The sequence below is a fragment of the Hippopotamus amphibius genome, chromosome 2, assembly GCF_030028045.1.
Source record: "Hippopotamus amphibius kiboko isolate mHipAmp2 chromosome 2, mHipAmp2.hap2, whole genome shotgun sequence".
Classification (NCBI taxonomy): domain Eukaryota; kingdom Metazoa; phylum Chordata; class Mammalia; order Artiodactyla; family Hippopotamidae; genus Hippopotamus; species Hippopotamus amphibius.
In genome coordinates this window covers 177041384-177061076 of record NC_080187.1, presented here as the reverse complement: position 1 = coordinate 177061076, position 19693 = coordinate 177041384, and the positions used below count along the sequence as shown (strand labels likewise).

General features: G+C 54.4%; 2 protein-coding genes across 2 annotated transcripts; one reads left to right on the top strand and one right to left on the bottom strand.

Annotated features, from left to right (window-relative positions):
- The first annotated feature begins 792 nt into the window (after positions 1-792).
- NUTM1 (NUT midline carcinoma family member 1) lies at positions 793-10303 on the top strand. Its single transcript, XM_057724219.1, has 7 exons — positions 793-877; positions 2504-3212; positions 5365-5493; positions 6609-6748; positions 7259-7545; positions 7814-7930; positions 8282-10303. The coding sequence occupies exons 1-7, from the start codon at positions 862-864 to the stop codon at positions 10301-10303; spliced, it is 3420 nt and encodes a 1139-aa protein (XP_057580202.1). The 5' UTR covers positions 793-861.
- Positions 10304-11375: 1072 nt separating this feature from the next.
- Positions 11376-18817, bottom strand: LPCAT4 (lysophosphatidylcholine acyltransferase 4). Its single transcript, XM_057725023.1, has 14 exons — positions 18608-18817; positions 17215-17357; positions 16659-16879; positions 16175-16287; positions 16001-16061; positions 15663-15721; positions 15429-15463; positions 14856-14910; positions 14642-14724; positions 14255-14380; positions 13775-13907; positions 12516-12614; positions 12017-12182; positions 11376-11743 (listed from the first exon to the last, which is right to left on the bottom strand). Exons 1-14 carry the CDS (start codon positions 18719-18721, stop codon positions 11589-11591), a joined length of 1563 nt encoding a protein of 520 aa, XP_057581006.1. The 5' UTR covers positions 18722-18817; the 3' UTR covers positions 11376-11588.
- Positions 18818-19693: the final 876 nt, after the last annotated feature.

The window sequence follows — 19693 nt, the reverse complement described above, 5'->3', positions numbered from 1 at the left end:
GGAGGCTTGCTGTGTATTCTGTTTTGCATAGTGTGACTTTTGAACCATGCCGATGTGTTACCCATTTAAAAAATTAAAATTATTTAACAAAAATTTAAAACAACAAAAATAATTGAACAAACGAAAAGGACCTTTTGGTCTTGAAATTTTAGGCTGAGTTGCAGTTTTTGATGGAATGGGAGGCTTTTCAGCCAAGGGTAAAGCTGAGCCTTCTGTGGACTGCAGAGCAGATGGTAGTGGTCTAGTTGGGAACTGCAGGACAGCTTTCCAAGGAAACGATATGCATACAGCAATTCAACCCTGAGACAACCCTAATTTGAAATATTCTGTTCTCTTGAACCTCAAACATACAGACTATGTACTCTGAATTTGGTTTTAGAGAATACAGCCAATATTAAATTGTCAAGAGTTTGCCACAACCTGCTATTAATAGGAAGTCAGGTACAGAACTGGGTGGAATTGAAAGGCACAAAACTAGATATATTGGTGAAGAATTGTATAGGGAACAGGGATGTAAAACTACGTGGTTGGGAATCTGAGAAAGAATTTGCAAGGTGTCCTAAAGAGATACACAACAATTGTGTTGCCCTACTCTGGTTTGGAGGAAATTCCTGGTTACTACCTACATACCAGAGCCCTTTGTGGAAGATCTCCCTAATCTTACCCCATATTCCCCCTCCCCTCCCCCACTGCAGAATGCTTGGAGTCCTAGATTCTAGTTCTGTTTTGATCTGATCTTTACCCTCCCTTCCTTGGATCCCTGTGTATCTACTGGAGCCAGGTTACTCTCTGGGCCCTGGACCTGACTGTCTCATTCTGGAGGCTTCCAGACAGCCACGGTTAGTGCCCAAACCTGAGAGGATGTCTTCAGATGGAGGTGAGTCTGTAGGTAGGGGGAGGGTCCCTGCCACCTCCTCCCTCCTTGGAGATTCAAAACTTGACACTTTATCTGGGGACCAGCTCTCTGGGCTGACTTAGAGGGATGTGAGAACACTAGACCCCATCAAAGGCATCACACTTGGCGAGGCTGGAAGGGGATCGTGCCATTAAGACTAGGGGTTGGGGAAGGAAGAGGGCCTCCTGGGTGGCAGATCAAAGTGCCTCAGAGGAGAGTGCTGAGTAGAGAGAAGGAATGGTAGTTAGCAACTTGCTTCTCTGGAAGAGGGATTCCTTCAACATGTGAGGGAGGGCCAGGGGTGTGTGTGGTATGAGGGACACAGGGGGTTTCAAAGGGAAGACCCAAGTGTCTTCTTTAGGCAGTTGGAGGCTGCTCTCGAATTTTGTCCTGAGAGAATTGAGCTGGGGCCACTCTAGATCTTACTGGGTGTGGGGAGTGGAAGCCTTGGCTAGAAAACTGTTCAATGGGGTCATCTGTTGCCAAGTCAATAGAGGAATGTCCTCCTGGAAGCTAAACCAGAAGGTGCTATAAGTGCCTCTGGTCAGAGTCTTCTGGCTCCTTCCAGCCCCAGTGAGGGCTTCTCTTTTAGTTCAGGGAGCAGTTTTCTTTGCTTTCCAGGGCCAGGGGAGGTGGGTCACTCCAGCCAGGATGAGAACTGGGGCTTCCCTGAGATGCTCTGTCTTTCTACCTTGCGTGGAACTCAGGCCTTCAGACCCATTTCATTGTGTTCCGTACTTTGGGGAGTGCTCCTGGCCCTCTGCTCTGTGGCTGAGGTGAAGAGTTTGCTCGTATTCTGTGTCTCCTTCATGGTCAGGAAGCAGCAGAAACTGAATGTTGTTCGTTTGCCAGTGGAATATTCCTTATAAGAGGGAGAGGAGAGTAGCACGAAATGAGGCCGATGATCTTCTATTATTATTATTAAAAGTCCTAGGAGACACACATCCTGATGAAGTACACATCTTATGTATTTATCCTTGGTCACTTTGACTGCCCTTGAACTGTGTTTCAGACTTCATTGTTGGTGCCTTGTTCAAAAGCGGACCCTACGTTTCTGATATGAGGGGCTCCAAGCAGAAGGGTCACAGACCACATTGTAATATGTCCGGCATCTACTTCCAGCTCTGGAAGCCTCTCTCCCCACACTGCCCTCCCCTTACACACTTCCTGGCTCTTATCTCTAGTCATTCCTGGCTGTTATGTAACAAAATTTCTGGGAACAAAACATCTAATCCACACACACACGCCCCCTCCTGGGAACAGTGCTTTGGTGCCTGGTGGCAGGGACCACAGAGCAGCTGGGAGCAGGATCCAGGTGGTCTGAATGTGTTTGGAATGTACCGTATGCTGGGTGGCATGTGTTATGGGGTACGAGCTCTTGGGTCCAAGGGTCATTACAGCTTGCTTCCTTAGTGCAGTAATTCTCAACAGGGAGTAAGGGGCATCAGAAACACTTGGGGGGACATTTGCAAACTATACACGTTCCCCCTCCCTCACCTGTTGAGAATCCATGCTCTGATTCTTCAGGGACTAGAATGAAACTCAGATGACCTAGCTTCTGGTCTCTTTTTCTTCTACTCCATCCCCTCTTTTTCTTTGTCTCTACAGCGTCTCCATTGCCAGGACCGGACATGACCATGAAACCTGGCTCTGCCCCGTCTCCTTACGCTGCACTTCCCTTCCCCCAACCTGCTCCTGGCCCACCAGATCAACCACCCTGGGAGCCGCCCTCACCGCCCCCGATGCCTTCAGAATTCTCTCCAGGCAACCCTCTGGTGCTCTCTGCTTTCCCCAGCCCCTTGTTGGTGACAGGGGACGGGGGCCCTGGCCCCAGTGGAGCCGGAGCTGGCAAAGTCATTGTCAAAGTCAAGACAGAAGGCGGGCCAGCTGAGCCCTCTCAAACTCAGAACTTTATCCTTACTCAGACCGCCCTCAGTTGGATTGCCTCAGGCGCTCCCTGCGGGGCCCCCGAGGCTCCTGCCCCTGGATTCCCGACAGCCTCTAACGTGAAGCCCCTTCTGCCTGCTGAGGCTGTTGGGGTGAGCCAGGAGGGCCTCCCAGGCCTTCCTGCTCAGGCTCTACCACCAGCTGCCCAACTGGCCCCCATCGTGCCTCCAGAAAAGGCTTGGCCAGGGCCACACAGGGCAACTGGGGAAGGAGGTCCTACGGCCGCCCGATACAGGCCCTCACTGGGTGACCTCTCCTATACCTCCAAGGGTGTTTATGAGAACTTCCGACGCTGGCAACGCTACAAAGCCTTGGCAAGGAGGCACTTACCCCAAAGTCCTGATGCAGAGGCCCTTTCCTGCTTTCTTATGTAAGTGGGGAGACCTGAGACTCCTTACCCTACAGGCTTTTAAATAAGGAGGATTTGGGGGTGGACAACGGAGGTTAGGCTATTTAAGAATACTTGAGGGCAGGTCGTGAGGGTGATGGAGATGCTATGAGAATGAAAATAATGACAACAGCAGCAACAACAATAACAAGCCTCTTTACCCACGTGCCAGATGACAACAAGCTTTCAGGTGTCTCCTCTCAAGTGATCTTCACAACCCCGTGAGCTCAGGCAGGCATTTTTATGGTCACCCTCATTGATGGAGGAGAAGACTAAAGCTCTGAGCGATGATTGGAACTCGGTCTCTGATACCGAGGGCCAGGGCCCTCCCGTTCTGTTTTACTACCTTTTGGCATGGAGTTGAGCTGTCCAAACCGGCCAGGCTGAGGAGCATAGGGAGGGGAGGATGGTGTGGGACCAGGCCAAGGAGCTTATGTGCCGCCCTCTGCTCTCTCTACTACTGTTATTATTTTTTTTGTTTTAAGGTTTTTTGTTGTTTTGGGGGGTTTTTTTTTGATGTGGACAATTTTTAAAAAGTCTTTATTGAATTTGTTACAATATTGCTTCTTTTATTTATTAATTTTTTTTTATGTTTTTTGGCCGCGAGGCATATGGGATCTTAGTTCCCCAGCCAGGGACTAAACCCGCACCCCCTGCACTAGAAGGCGAAGTCTTAACCCCTGGACTGCCAGGGATGTCCCCACACTGCCCCTGTTTTCTTCAGGAGAAATCAAGTGGAAATAGGGAGGTGGTGGAGCTTGCTTGGTGGTCAAGGGCCAAGGGCCCACCACTCCCTAGATTTGTCCTCCTGGGCCCTGACATTTTCTATCTTTGCCCTCAGTTTTCTCACCTAGAAAGGGGAGGGATGATCATACCTACCTGAGAGGGTTGCTGAGAAGATGGGATGAGTTAGTGTGTGTGACGTGCTCAGCAGAGTGCCTGGCACAGAGGATGCCTCGTGAAATGGCAGCTGCTATTGTTGTTGTTATTGTTTACATTATAAAAGGGCACTCTAGAAGAGGTAAAGAACTCACAGAAGGCCCAAATGCCTGTGTAAGCGGATGCTTGGCCTGGGAGCCCAGGGTCATGGGCTGTTATGTTTATAAAGCAAAGTCATTAACCATCTGGGGAATTTTCTCTTCTTCCCACCGAGACCCACTGTCTCTCTCAACGGCACTGTCCTCTCAACATTTTGTGTAAACCACCATATAACACATGCTGCATTTTACTGGACTTGAAAAAAACTGTACATGCTGTTCCACCATTGGCTGAACCCCTAAAGGAGTCTCCCTTTCCACCCTGATTCTGGGGTGAATAAATCAAAAGGCTCCCCCAAAGTCCTTGGTATAGATCACTGTACCAACTCCCCGCATTATGGGTTCTCTCTCTTGGAGACTGGTAGGCTGAATTTCTAACTCCTGGACTATTTCTGCTCCGCCCGTTCAGGGGCTCTGGGCAGGGTCTCCCCCACAGTGCAGTCCAGACCCTCTGTCACACTCACCCGGGAGGCTCCGTCTTGGGATTCTGGGGGCTGGAGTCTACGTTTGTGACAAGCTTTCCCAGGTGATTCCAGGCACCATAATGATTGAGGACCCATGAGAAGTCAGAAAGGCAAAACTGCATCACAAAGAACTCAGAGAGGACTGATATGTGACAGTGAGGGGTATCCCGGAGGCAAAAAACACTTAAAAACCAACAAAGAAAAACACCACGTGGCCTTTAATTAGAGATTCATTTGGTTAGCGAGGAGTGCCTTTTTTTTTTTAAATGTAAGAGCCTTTGGGCAGGTTTCAGCCTACTTTCCAATGAATCCCATTACTTGAATAATATGAGCACTTTCTTCCTTGTGTTTTGTGGAGGACAGCACTGTGAGAGTTCAGGGTAGTTAATTTTAAAAGCTGGGGAATCTTCTGATTTTGTGTGAGGTTTGTAAGTTTCGGCGGGAAGAAAGGCCAGCATGGTAAAAGGGTGGATGGGAGGTTGAGGGTCTGCAGTCCAAGAGCAGTGGGCTGTGACAGGGACTGCGGGGCATGTTTGGTCTGATGAGGGGTGGGGGGTGTGCACTGAGGTGGGTGTCAGGGCAGGTGGGTGGGGGGCACACCTGTAGACCGTGACTGACCCAATGGGGTTTTAGCCCAGTGCTCCGTTCCCTGGCCCGGCTGAAGCCCGCTATGACCCTGGAGGAGGGACTGCCGAGGGCTGTGCAGGAATGGGAGCGTACCAGCAACTTTGACCGCATGATCTTTTATGAGATGGCAGAAAAGTGAGTCCCACCAACCCTCGTCCTCCCAAGGGGGGCTGTGTGGCTGAGGGGTCTGGGCTGTGGGTGGTTACTGTGAGGGATGCTGGAGGAGAGGTGTAGGCTAGCAGAGGGTCTCCTGGGTCCTCGCTGCTCCTCCTGCCACCTTGACTTTCGGGCTTTTCTGTCCTATCTCCTCTTGGAAGCTGTCCCTTCTCCAGATCTTGAGTTATATAGGGGCCTTGGTATTGACGCTCTTAGGATGGCATTGGAGCCCAACTGGTGTAAAAATTCCACACGGAAGGGAACCTAGCAATGAGGAGGTAAGCCCTACTAGGCAGGTTCTCTCCTATCTCACTGACCAGTAGCAGGTAGCTACTGATGCAGACCTTGGGGCCACCGCCCCTCTGGAAATTGTTTAGCCCATCATCCCAGGGAAGGGCTGGTTCTTGAAGAGGTTTTTCAGGGCAAGGTCCTGGATGCCCACAGTGGTCTTCTGGTTTGTATCCCCCATTTCTTCATGATAATCTCCTTGGTTAAAAAAAGTAACTCAGGAAAATGATGGCTTTCCTCCAAGCTTAGCTATCACTTTCTCCCCCAAATCTTCTGGACCCATCCTTCCTAGATTCACCCTTCCAGGACCCTAGGCCCAGCCTCAGGATTCCTGGATCTCAGCACTGCCTCCTGGTGGGAACTGCCTTGAATTGCAACCCAGGCCCTGCTTCAGTATTTCAGCCATTCTTTATGGTTGTAGGCAGGGGCAGAGGAGGCCTTGAGGAAGGACCCATGTGTGCGATCTTGCCAGGTTGTGGCATAGGCCTGATTGAATTCCACAAACCTGTGTTAATCGTTGCTGTGTACTCTCTTTGATGCTGGGTGAGATAGGGTATGAAAAAGCCATGGCTCTGTCCTGTGAAGCTTACAAGCTCTAGATGGTTTCGTTAATAAGCTTCCTAAGGGACCACTTCAAGTAGAGGGGCTGTGTGGGGACCTTGTGAGGTTTTCCCAGAAAAAACCTTGGAAAAAAACCTGTGATGGTTTTCGGCCATCTGTGAGCAGATCCCCTGGGGCCTGGGGTCTGGGTTTCCAATGGATCTTGGTCTTCTCAGCGCTGCCTGGGCTTTCTGCACCCTCTGCAGGTTCATGGAGTTTGAAGCCGAGGAGGAGATGCAGATTCAAAACACACGGCTGATGAGTGGGTCCCAGGGCCTGCCTCCTGCAGCCCTTCTGAAACTTGATCCTCCAGGGCCCCCAGCCCCTGAGGTTTGCCAGCAGCCAGGTAAGGCCGCCCAATTCCAACAGGAGCTGTGGGCCAGAAGCTCAAAGGGAGGCGCACAGAAACCAGTCACGGATCAGGGGAGGCATTGGCCTTGCTTCTACCAGTTTCTCTCTAGGGAGTGGCATTTGATGTTCCAGACAGGACATACCTAGAAGGCTGAGTTCTCAGGTTCCCTTTGTCCCAAACTAGCTATTGATCTTGGCCAAGTAAACCAACTACTGTCTCACTGAGACTGTAACCGAGGCACATAATACCTCATCTGCCTAAGACGTAGGGGCTGGATCAGGGGGCTTCTCGGAATTTCAGGGATTCTGAGATTTCTCATCCAGATTCTCTCTCAGACCCTCCAGCTCCTAAATATTCTCCCCCAGCTGGTACTGTGTCAGGTCAGCCTGATCCAGTCGGGAACCGTCTCAGTGTACCTAGGTTGCTGCCCTGACAAACGGGCAGGAGACAGAAACCGAGGTCTTGGTGCCGCTTCCCCATCCTCCTTCCCGCCTCGCCCCTCAGTGTACATCCCCAAGAAGGCGGCCTCCAAGGCACGGGCCCCCCGCCGGCGGCAGCGCAAAGCCCAGAGGCCTCCGGCTCCTGAGGCACCCAAGGAGATCCCACCAGAGGCAGTGAAGGAGTACACCGACATCATGGAAGGGCTGGTGGGGAGCCACTTGGCCACTGAGGAGTCCGATGGAAAACAGGAAGAGGAAGAGCAGCAGCAGCAGGAAGAAGGGATGTATCCAGACGCAAGTCTCCTGAGCTACATCGATGAGCTGTGTTCTCAGGAGGTCTTTGTCTCCAAGGTGGGCCGGCCCTGGGTGTCTGGTTTCTAGCAGATCCTGGGGTGGGAACTCCAGGAAACCAAAGATCTAGGGTTCTACCCTAGACTGTCTTCCGTGCTGAGGAATATGTGTGTGTGCGTGCACACACGTGAATGTGTGTAGCTGGTGGTTTCTAACAACCTAGGGAGAGGGTGGTGAGTGGGAAGGTGCATGGCTGCTTCTCCAGAGCCATGGTTCACAGGTTACCTCCTGTCAAAGACTCCCATCACTTTTCCTTCTGTCCCCCCAGGTGGAGGCTGTCATTCACCCTCAATTTTTGGCAGATCTGCTGTCCCCAAAACAACAGAGGGATCCCTTGGCTTTAATGGAGGAGCTGGAACAAGAAGAAGAACTCAGTCTTGCCCAGGTAAACCTGGGAGGTAGAGGAGAATATCAGAATGAGAAGCTCTCGTGGCTTTATCTAACCCTACGTTGTCTTGGATGGTATGACTCTTGGAGACACACAGCTTCAGCAATCAGTTTTGGGTGCAGAACAAGTAGGCAAGGGACCGTGGAAAAGGGGAGTGTAAGGGCTCAAAGCATGGGAATAAGACCCAGGAAGGTGGAAAAGAAGAGCTGTGGTATCTGGCTTTGATACTGTCACTGAAGCCACGTGCTTGCATTCCCTGCCCTGCCCAAGTTCCATCTCCTCACCACCCAGCCTGTTACTCCTTCTTATAACCACATATAGAACAGGATTTGTCCATTCTCCTTCTAGCTGGTCCAGAAGCGACTCCTGGCCTTGGAGGAGGAGGATGCGGAGGCACCTCCAGGTTGCAGTGGCGCTCAATCAGACTCAAGTCCTTCCGTTTCTGATGAGGATGAAGATGGGGGTGGGCGGCTTCGGCCCTCACCTGGGCTCCGGGTGGCCGGGGGCACCGTCCACCTTGGGAAGGCTCCTTCTCTGGGAAAGCGGGCAAGAGAAGTGCCTGGTGGGCAGGAGCAGGCCCTCGATAGCGCGGGGGGGATGCGCAGAGATGGGAACAGCCTGCCATCCCCCAGCGGCTGGGACCTGCAGCTAGAACTTGCAGCTGCACAGGGGACTCCAGGGCCCCTGGGCATAGAGAGAAGAGGGTCTGGGACGGTTACCAACCAGATATTCCCACATCAGGATGACCACCTGGGAGGTGCTAGGCCCCCTGGGCACTCCCTTGTGGCTGACAGGACGTCCGAGGCTTTGCCCCTTTGCTGGCAGGAAGGCCCCCAGCTCGAAATAGGTCCCAGTTTGGATGTTGGACTTGCAGAGCTGGCTCCTCTGCAAGGACAGCGGTTAGAAAAGCAGGTCCTGGGGCTGCAGACAGGACAACAGATAGGGGGTGTGGGAGTGGCTCCTCAGGGGACGGCGCCATTAGCAGTGCCTCAGGAAGGCTCTTCAGGGGTCATGTGGGGAGATGACAGAGGTCCTCCCACAGTTCAGAGTTATGATCAGAACCCTTCCCCTAGAGCACCTGGGGATGGGGACAGGGACGGGGCTTCTCTCAGTCCAGTATTTTGGCTCAGCAATGAGATGGATGCCATAGGCTTGGAGTTGCCATTACAGATTGAGGAGGTCATAGAGAACTTCCATGATGGGGAATGTGTAACCGAACACCAGGGGGACAGCCAGGCATTGGGCTCCAGAAGCAACATTTCTCTGGGTCCTGGAGAAACCACAGCACCTGGGGATGTGGGAGGCAGTGTAGATCCCTGTGGAGGCACAGATGCCACAGTTGCCCTGGAAAAGAGAAACTACTGCAGCTTGTCAGGACCCCTGAGGGCCAAAAGCCCGGCCTTGAGGCCTAAAGAAAACAGAGAACAGAGCCCTGAGACTCTACGGGATCCCAGTAATCTGTGGGCTGAAGGTTGCCCCCCGTTGCTAGAAAGCAGAATTGGTACCTCTACACTGGGGGCTTCTAAAGAAACCCTCCTGCCTGCAAGTCAAGGCAATATCCTTAGCCTGGGGACCCAAGATACCTCCTCCTTCCCTGATGAGGCAGAGAGCAGAGGCAAGTCCACTTCTCCTCTGTTGGAGGAACATGTCAACATACTAGATATTAGGGATGCCTGTGGCCTCCAGCTAGAGGTCAGTGAGGATACCTGTCCACTAAGTTTTAATTCTTACAATCCCCAAGGAGAGGGCAGGGAGGATACTGATTTATCTGAGCCTAAAGACCCTGCTCCCTTACCAGGGGATCAAGAGTCTTATGCACCTAGAACCCCCAAATCAACATCTCCTCACCAGGGCCTTAGAAGAACTTCCCCTAGATTGAGAACCAGGGACGCGTTAGTTCTGAGAAAAGCCTCTCCTGTTAGTGAAACATGCAGCTCAGCAGATGGGGCCAAAGGCAAGGAGGAGGAGGAGGAGGAAGAGGAGGAGGAGGAGGAAGATAAGGAACTCTCCAACTTTGCCCATCTATTGGCCTCTAAACTTAGCCTGTCACCGAGGGGACCTCCCTTCACTTCTCACCCTGCCTCAGGCCTGCTCTCCTCAGGGGGTCGTGGGACCCAGAGAGCATCCCACTCCCTCGCTTCTGAGGCAAGAGGCCTCGGTCAGCCTCCGTATCCTGCTGCCAAGGCTGGGAAGCGAGCTCTAGTTGGAGGTCCAGCCCCTGCTAAAAAGAGGCCCTTCCAGGGAGCTGACCTTGGGGCGCCTGGGGAGAAACCCCTGGCTCTGCGAGTGGTTCGCGCCTCACAGCCTCATAAAAGGCGGCATGATAGTTTCGTCACAGGCAGGAAGAAGAAACGACGTCGTAGCCAGTAGGGAGCAGCAGGACCATCCTGTCCCCCTTGCTGGTCCCCGCAGGTGGGGCGCCCAGAGTAGATCCCACACCAACAGACACCTGTTATCAGCCCTGTGTTCTGTTCTGCGAGAGTGGCGAGCATGGGGACAGATGGGGGGGGGGGTCACATTGGTTAGGCTGGAGGTGGTCCCCTTGGTGAGAGTTTGTGAAGTACCTTCGAAAGGAGTTGTATGGGGGAGAAAATAAAGATTTTGTTGTTGGAAAATGCTTCCAGTGTGCCCCTTTGTACTCCCGTCTTTGCTGCTAGATAGGGTAAGTGCTGAAAAGGAGAAAGGAGGTGGGGGCGGCCTTGGATGTGACAGACCCCAGGTGCCTTTCTAACCTCCAGCCTCACCTAGGCCGCCTGATAAGCCCTGGCGCTGAGGGTCCCCGGTGGTCACTTTATTCCCCCCTCATCAGCAGCCTGGATGTGGTATTGGGAGAGCTTCTCTGAACATCATTCCAATATCTGTTTCTCTTTAAAAGCCCATAGGTGGAAAGTGCCTTTTCTTTAACCTGTCAGATTTCTGGGATAGATACCTATTTTCTAAACCTAACTAATTTCCATAATTGTGCCTAGACACAGCACTTTCTTTACGGGGGGCCTTTTCTTCTTCCTTGAAAAGCAGCTGGAGAGAAGGACTTACACGTCCCCAATTCATCCTAGCCGGAAACCCCTTAGGTGGCAGGTCTGAGCTGCAGGCAGGATGGTTGGTTCCTGACACAGCTCTCTGCCCCAGCTACGGGGACGGGAATCAATCTCAGTAGGATTATTAAATAGGGAATGGTACTTAGCTATTTTTTAGTCTCTAATGAGGACAGAACAGGAGGGAATAGGCTGAAAAGAGGTTGGTGAGGAGGCCTGTTACAGGGTATGACAACAGGAGGGAGGATATGAGATTCGCATGATCCGTTCATCTGGAAGTGAGGACTCATCTGCCCGTGGCCAAGAGGACTAACCTTGGGAACCTCCAGGGTCTTCCCATGGGTGGCCTGCAACCATTACTCCCTTTCCTTCCCGGCTAATTATACCATCAATGTGATTGAGCTTCGTTTTTTTTAAATAGATATAGATATATATTTATATATAAAATAGTTTCTTACAAAATAAAACCAAACAAACGAAAAATGAAAACCAACTTAAAAAAACCAACAACAATAACAAAAAGTCAAGCAGGACAGAGATGGGCTTGAGGGAGGCCCAGGGTTAGCCCCTGGCGCTGCCCTGAGTCTGTGCGTGGGTGCAAGCTGGGGAGGTCGAAGCGCTCAGTCGCCCTTCTGCTTGGGGGCCTGCACAGTCCCGTTGGCCAGAGCGGGGGCGCTGCCTGGGGAGGAGGCGTTTGGTGTCTGGGAGGGGCGCAGGTAGGTGCTGAAGAGCTTCCCGTGGAGCGGGTGGTGCAGGGAGAAGTCCTGGAACTCACCTGGATGTTAAGAGCGAGATGGGAAAGTAAAGACCTAAGGAGGAGAGGAGGAGGCGCCCGACTCTTTTCTCAGAACTGGTGTGTCCTGTTCCTCTCACCTCAGCCTCACTGTCTCAAATCCAAGTTGACATCCTCTGCCTCCCCCGCTGCTTCCTCCCAGCCACGCCTCTCGGACATCCTGATCCCCCGAGCTGGCCTCCAGCCCCGTTCCCTCCCAGCTCAGTGCTGGTGGTGCCCCGAGTGCCCACACAAGGCCTGGAGGTGGTGACTCACAGAGGGAGAGGCCCTGGCGGGCTCCTGCCTGGCACAGCTCGGCATGCAAAGTCCTGGCGGCAGGGCGGGGCGAGCCCAGCAGCAGGTGCAGGATGGTGCTGAAGCCATCTTTGTACAGCAGGCGGCTGGGCCCCTCGGCCTGCTCCTCTTCCTCCTGGGCAAACAGCTGGGAGGAAAAGGGACGCCGGTCAAGCTCTCTCCTTGTGCCACGGCCCTGCACATCTGTCTGATAGGCGCCTCCCCTTCCGAGAGTGGGAAGCCCAGGCCTCCTGCCCTGCTGGGCCCTTTCTGAATATAATTGTCACAGCTTCTGCCTTCTTCCTGTTCCCAGGGAGGCCTCAGCAGAGATGCTGGGGCTCTGTGGTTCAGAAAGAGTGGCACTAGGGTGGACACCAAGCACCGACTATGCAGAAGCTCCTGGGAACAGCACACGGCACAGGCCTCTGGGTGGGGTGAGCACAGCCACCGTGTGCCCCCCACCCCCACAACTTCCTGATACCTCAAACGCCAGGCAAGTCAGCTCCTCCAGGCTCCTGCCCCCATCCAGAGCTGCCAACGCAAGGGCCACGTCTCGGAAGTCCACCAAACCACTGGCATCCTGGAGAGTGGAAGAGAACATAATCACAGGGACCAACCCCGCGCTCTCCTTGCTGCTCTGGATCTCGGCTCCTCCCTCTTCTCAGCGGTCATGGGGGTGACCCCTGTGTCCACTTCCCTCAGAACTGTGAGCCCTGAACTCTCCGGGATCTCTGATAGTTCTCTCAGGGCATGGGTTTGCACACGCTATACTCCCCAAGTCACCGGGTGACCAAGCTCTCCTATGAAGGGGTCTCCTAAGAATGATGGAATCCCTCAGGTATGTTGAAGTTACCATCAAGTTTCTGATATACTATCAGGGCATTCTGGACCCCAAGCTGGAAAAACTGGTTCTCTTCTGACTTGGCCTATGTGGGAGAACTGGTCCAACAAACTAAAAGGAGGCCACTGGCATAATTTCTTACCAAAAATAGCACCCCGAGGATACCTGCTGTATCCTCAGATCTATGGGGGAACGGGGCACCTGGGTTTTGGTTCTGTTCTGCTACAGGCTATGATGGGAAGCTCCTTTCAGGGACAGTCTGCCCCAGTCTAAGGAAATCAGCACACCTGGGTCACTCTCTGTCCCTTCAGAGGATGTTGGAAACCACGGGCTGCCTCTTAGGTCAAAAAGAACTCCTTGGGACCACTGGGAGTTGTTCATAAACATTATGAATGGGGTTATTATAATGCGACAGGACAACCTGGTTAAGTCCCAGGAAATACATGACTCACCAAGATTCCTGAGAAAGTTCAGGAATCTCCCAGAGAAGCTCTGGAATATTTTTTAAAAATCTGCCCAAGTATTACAGCTACTTCTGGGTCTCAAACTCTTTTAACTGTCTGACCTGTCCAACGCTGTCTCCTCTAATCCTCCCCACCGAACCCTTCCCCAATGCCCCACAAGGTCACATGATCCCCATCTCGGCCAATCTCTAAAGTGCCTCAGAAATTTATGGACCTCACTGACCATTATTTCGCGATTGTTCTTCCTCACGACTGAAACACTGCTCGTCAATGCACTGGACACTCTATAAAACTCTATAAAAAAATGAACCCCCCAGCAGACCTCAGAAGGTGTCTACCAACAGCTGTTAGAACATCCAGCCCAGACTCCAAACCGGCCATCCACACGGCCCCTCTGGCGCTGCACTTAAATCTTGAGCACCCCAGTCCGTTTACCTGCTGGAAGTAGCTGAAGGCACTAGCCACCATCTGGGAGTCAGAGAGCTGGAGCTGCTTGGCAAACTCTTCCTGGCTGATCATTTGACTCCGGCCTGGCTCTGCCCCAGTGTCCACACAGCCAGGGGACAGCCTATAAGGGAATTGTTGAAGGTGCAGAGCTGACTTGGTTTCCTTCTGGACCAGCCAGCAGGACCCTGGCCCCAGCCCCAAGAATTCTCCCAGCATGGGTACATCTGGTGTTTTTCTCAGATGTACTCTGACTCATAGTCCCTGGAGAGCCATTCCTACTTTTGTCATGGGGTTATTACATATCTTTCTTTTTTTTCCTCCTTCCCTTTGCCCCATTATCTTTTAAAAAATTCCTTATCTTCCCACTTTTTTTTCTTTTTTAAGACTTTTCTTCCTCCTACCCATTTTCCTTTTTCTTCTTCTTCTTTTTCTCTTTGCCCATATACCCTCATCTTCAAGGTCACTTACCCAGCCTTCCGAAGAACCTTCCCCAGTTCCCAGAGCTGTGGTTCCAATGCCACCTTCAGCCGGCCCACCACAATCACAGGCAAGCTCCCTACAAACTCACACTCGGTGGCTGGAATGCCCAGGGCCCTACAGGATGAAGAGGGATGGAATGCAGGGGGAATGAGGACTCCGAGGCTTCATTACTGATTCGGGCGTGCTGACTAGGGAGAGGAGATTGGGCCCCTTTCACTTTCCCCTCCCCCACCTCAGCTGTCCAACAGCCCTTCCCCCTGCCCTAGCTCCACCCCCTATTCCCAATTTTTGCCTCAAAACCTCAGCCCTCCTCCCCTTCCTGTGGTTCCTCCGCCCTGTATATCTGCTCTAGGAAATACCCCGTGGGACACTCACTGTGCCATAACCCTCTGGACGTTGTTGGCATAGAGGGTGGGGTCCCTGCTCTCCTCCAGGCTGGGGTGGTACACAGGGAGGAACTGAAACATACAAATATACGGACTTCTCATCAGGACCTCAAAGCTGGGGGTGACCCCTTCTACCCTCTTTCCCCAAAGCTTCCAAGGTCAGCAGGTACCCATTCTCCCACCCCACCTGTGGGGGGTCATACCTCCACATCCACAATACTGCAGGGCTGAGAGGCTGTGAGCCAGAGGACTTTGAGTCTAAGAAAAAAAGAGACCGCAGATGCTCACCAATCTCTAACTATGCGCTCTCCCTACCCCAAGGACAGGAGTGCAAAGTTCTGCCCACCGATATAAAAATAAACTACTAGCCACACAGTCAGCTGTACGAGTTTGCAGCTGGGAGAAAGGGGGGCCAGAAAGGTGGTAGGATAAGAGAGAGAGTGCTGCAGGGGTATGCCAGAGGAAGAAGTGCAGGCAAGGGGTTTGAGTAACTGGGAGAAGGCAAGCCTGGTGGTGTACCCAATTGAGGGAGAAAAGGTAGGAAAGTAAATCAAAAGTCACCATAATCACAGCAGGAATGATTAGGTGGGATAGCTAAAGGCACTTCCAGATTATATTAGGAGATCAGAACAAAACAGGGATAGGGCATCCCCTTCTCTGGAGTTCTCTCAGTCCCAGGATGAAGGGCCATTCACCTCGTCTGGAAGGTGGAAGACACGCCGGGAATTCTGACGGACCCTGCTCCCCACCCTCACCCCAGGAACACCACTACTCACACGCCAGGGCCCCTCCACGCCCAGCTGGTGGTGTCCTATGTGAGAAGCAGAGGTGAGGGGAAAAGGCGTGACTTTTCTCCCCTGGAACTGGCCAATCCTTTCTGAGCAGAGGCCCTGATCCTGACCCAGCCCCACCCCCACATGCACATCCCATGGTGGCACTAGCAGTTTTCACGGATTCCCATTCAGGGTGGACTTGTGCTCCCCCTCCCCCCCTCTCGCACTAAGACTTACCAGACTGTTGGGGTAGCGGATGAGGACAGGCTGCACAGGCACCCCTGCGATGAAGGCTCCTAAATCCCATTTCCACCCCCACCCCGCCCCCAGCAGAGGTTAGTCCATGGAGGTAGCTAGAGGGCATGAAGTACAGGGGTCTGGATCAGCTCTGTGATGCGATGTGGCCTTGCTCCATTTCATTGATAATTTTCTCTGGCTTCTGGAGACTTTTCCGTGTCAGCTAGGAGGTTCCCTGTCCTCCTCCCTCCACCAACCCCTCCACTTCTTGGGTTATTCCAGAGTCCCTCCCCAAATGTGGGGCTCCTTTTTCCTACATTCACTGCTGTTTTATTCACCTGGTTTGAATTTAAGCAAAGCCTTCTTGTTGGAGCAGGTGCCCTCGGGAAAGAATAGTACCTGGGGAAAAAAAATCATGGGACCAGAATGAGGTGGGCAGAAGGAAGGAGCGGGAAGAGAAGCCTCTTCGGGAGCACATAAAAGGTAAGGAGGTCTGAAGACCCTTTACCCACCTGGGGCCACTTGCCTCCTGAGGTGGCCCGCCTTCGGACCTCCTCTACCACTCTGCGCCGAGAAGCCGGGTCATGCCTGGATACTAGGATGGCTTGGTTGAAGCGAAGAAGGGCTGGGGTCCAGAGGGGATACAAAGAGTCACTTGGTTCTTACCCAGGGGCAGTAACACCAGCAGCCTCCTCTTCCTCAACAGTAGGAGATGCTTCCCAGTTACCTCTTTGCCCTGGGGACCCTCCTTTCACGGTATATTGTCCTTTTAGGGAAATGACCAGAGCTCCAGGCTCTGTTCTAAGCACAGAGCTCAAAGTCTAAGAGGCTGCTTCAGAAATGATGTTGATTTGCATTTCATTTGCCAGCATGAGTCAATATTCCTTCCAATTTCTCCCTCCCTCCTTGGGGCCCCTTCTCTCCAGAGTGTCTCTGATTCCTGTGTTTTTTGCCCAGAGTGGTCATCTCTCCCCTTCACTCCTTTTAACTGCTCACCTCCAATGACAGGAACAGAAAGATTCTCAGCTCGAGACACAACCTTGGGCAGGTCACAGGGCAGCAGAACAATGGGGTCAAAGAAAGTAGAGTGAGGGGCAGCAACCAGGACGGGAGCTTGAAGGCGAGAGGCCCGCTGGCCCCGAACTCGAATCCGGAGGAAACCCAGCAGGAAAAAGAGCAGGCGGCTGAGGCCCAGCACCCCATTGTGGCACACAGTCCTGAAGGGCAAGGCTGGGCATCAGTGGAGGCGGCCATCCTCACCTTCACTCACCCCCAGGCTCAGACACCCAGGAAAGCAAGTGCCCTTCTTTTGCCCTCTATTACCTGGCAAAGGAGCTAAAGTCTCTGGTTACTTTGGGACATAACAGGGTGTATCATTTAGAGCGGAGATCCTGGGTACGAGGGCCTGAGCTTGGCTGACTCATCTCACCTACCCAGGCTCGGCAGGAGAACTTCAGAACCCTCCCTCCTCCTCTTCTTAAAGAGGGAGCAGAATGGGTAGCAGGGAAGTGAGATGAGAAGCTGGGTCTCTGGGGGCTGCTCCCTCACTTACTTTCTCCATCCTGTAATCGGCTCCTGAAGCTGCTCCTCAGTAAGACCAGCTACTTGCAGCCAGGCAAAGGGCCAGAGGAGAAAGAGGACGATAAAGGCCAGAAGCACTCGGATGGGGGCCAGCAGTGCCCCTAGGAGGCAGAACTGCAGAGGGTGGGAGAGAAGGCCACTTCAGGGCTGTGAGATGCTCCCTCCAGGCTTCCCCTCTCCCACGAGGATGGACCCAGGAGCAGAGGGCCATCACCCCTGTAGATCGGGTGACAAGTAGTGTGAGAACAGGAAATGGGATTGGAATCCAAGGTGGGATGAAGATATCAATGGGGGAAAGGATAAAAGATTAATGGGATCAGGGGTCTTACTTTTGTGTTTTTCAGGTGGTCCCCACCACACCAACAAAATTGAGAGACTGTTCAGTGGATTCAAGGATAACTGGTGTGAAAGCGCCCAGCACTGTGCTCGATGTAGAGTAGGCTAGAGATAGCTCCTCCTCCCCCCATCCCCTTCCATAAATAGCTCCTATGTGCAACAGAAACCAGGTGCATAGTTCACTCTGCTTTGGGCCTGGGAGGCAGAGGGTTCGCACACACAGAGAGGTCCACTTCTCAGACCCAGGCCAGTCTCTAGTTCTGCCCAGCAGCACGCCCCCGGTACTGGGGGACAGGGGGAGAAAAGAGCTTGGCCCTACTCCACAGGGTAGGGGTTGCCAGGAGCCAGGGTGACTCCACGGGCTGCCCTGGGGAGAGTGCAGGTAAAGAAACCGAGCCCCAGGAGAGGCCTCAGGGGAGGTGAACGCAACAGAAACCTAGGACACTCCCTTCTCACACCACTCCCGAGCCTTCCCAGGCCGGTGCGGCCCTCCACTTCCTGTAGCCAACCCCCTTTTCTACCTCCCTCCCCCAACCTCCACCAGGAGGTGCTGCAGTGCGTGGGGGGGGAGGGGGGCAGTGGAAAGAGGGGTTGTCGGAAGGGCACAGGGGGTGCAGGCTCCGGGCCCAGAAACCTCTTCCAAGTCAGAGCCTCATACAAGCACTCGGCACGCCCCTACCCCCAACCCCGCTATCCGCAGCCTCCAACTCCATCCTTGCTCACCGGCCTCCGCAGGATGTAATCCGCAGTCTTCAGTGTCCTCCATCTCCCCTACCCCTGGGTCCCCTGCAGTCCTCCATCCTCACCTAGTCAATTCTCACACACCTTCAGCTCCTCTATCGCCCAAGCCCGCGCCCTCTCCAGGACTGCTCGCCCACGCCCCGCCGCCCCCACGTGCGCACTCCCTGACTCCCACCCCGCTAGCCTCTCACCCACCTCCTTTCCGGATTCCCACCCCCGCATGTACCTAAAAGGCCTCCTTTTTCTATCCCCGCGAGTCCTCCCGACGCCCCCCGCCCACAGCTTACCTTAACCCTCTGGAGGCGGGAGAGATGTAACTCATGCACGAAGGGGTTGGGGGGCGCTGGGGGTCCGGGGGTGGGGTCGAGGGGGGCCCAGTCCCCCGGACTTCCCTGGCTCATAGCGGCGGGAGAAGGTGGGAGGGAGGGCGCCCCGGCCCGGCCCCGGGCCCCTCTTTGCAGAGCTGCGGCTGCGGCGGCAGCGGCGGCGGCAGCGGCAGCGGCGGCGGCGGCGGCGGCGGCGGCGGCGGCGCTCTGGCCCCGGCCCCGCCTGGTGCGGGGCGCTGAGGGGCGGGGAGCAGGCGGCGCTGCCGGGCCCGCGTTGTCAGGGAGCCGGCCGAGGGGCGGGGCTTCCAGCGCTCCGGCGCCCCTGCTCTTCCGCGCCCGCGGCCGCGGCCGCGGCCGCAGCCCCTCGGGCCATTGTTGCGAGGCGGCCGGGTGCTGGAGCGCGGCGCCCGCCTGCGGGCCGCCCCCAGGCCTGGCCCTCCGGGCGCTCCTTTCGAAAGATGCGGCCGCCGCCTCCCCGCAGGCCTCCGGCTTCGAGCGGCTTTGGGGCCGCTAGCAGGGAGCGGAGCTGAGAATGCCCTCCGACCCCGGCCGGGCGTTGAGGTCACCCTCTCAGCGCAGCTGAGGGTGGGGCTCCGGGGCGGATGAAAATGGAAGGGCGTGCGCGCCGGCAGCGGAGGCCGGCAGCTCGCGGGCGAGGCGGAGCCCCGCCGTCCCGCAGGGCTTGCGGGCCGCATCCACCGCGCGACCAGCTTTCCTTCGCGGTCGGGTGGACGCCATCGCGCTGGGGCTCGAGGCGCTCGCACCCTCTGGCGTTCGCGGCGCGCCCCTCGGCTGTCGGCACCCGCGTCCCGCCCGCGCCAGGCGGGGCTGCCTGTTCTGGTATGAGAACCCCGCGAGGCGCCGGCAGCCATCGACACGCCGGCCACACGCTTAGCAGGGCCCACGCCGGCCTGGCTAGGGACCCGCAGTGCGAAGCTGAAAAGCTGGTTTGACCCTGGACGCAGCCCTCTTTTTCCTCTTAGTCTCTTTTTTCTATTTCTCTCCCTCTCCACTGTGTAAGAGGACAAAGTAATACCCTTCGTCCCC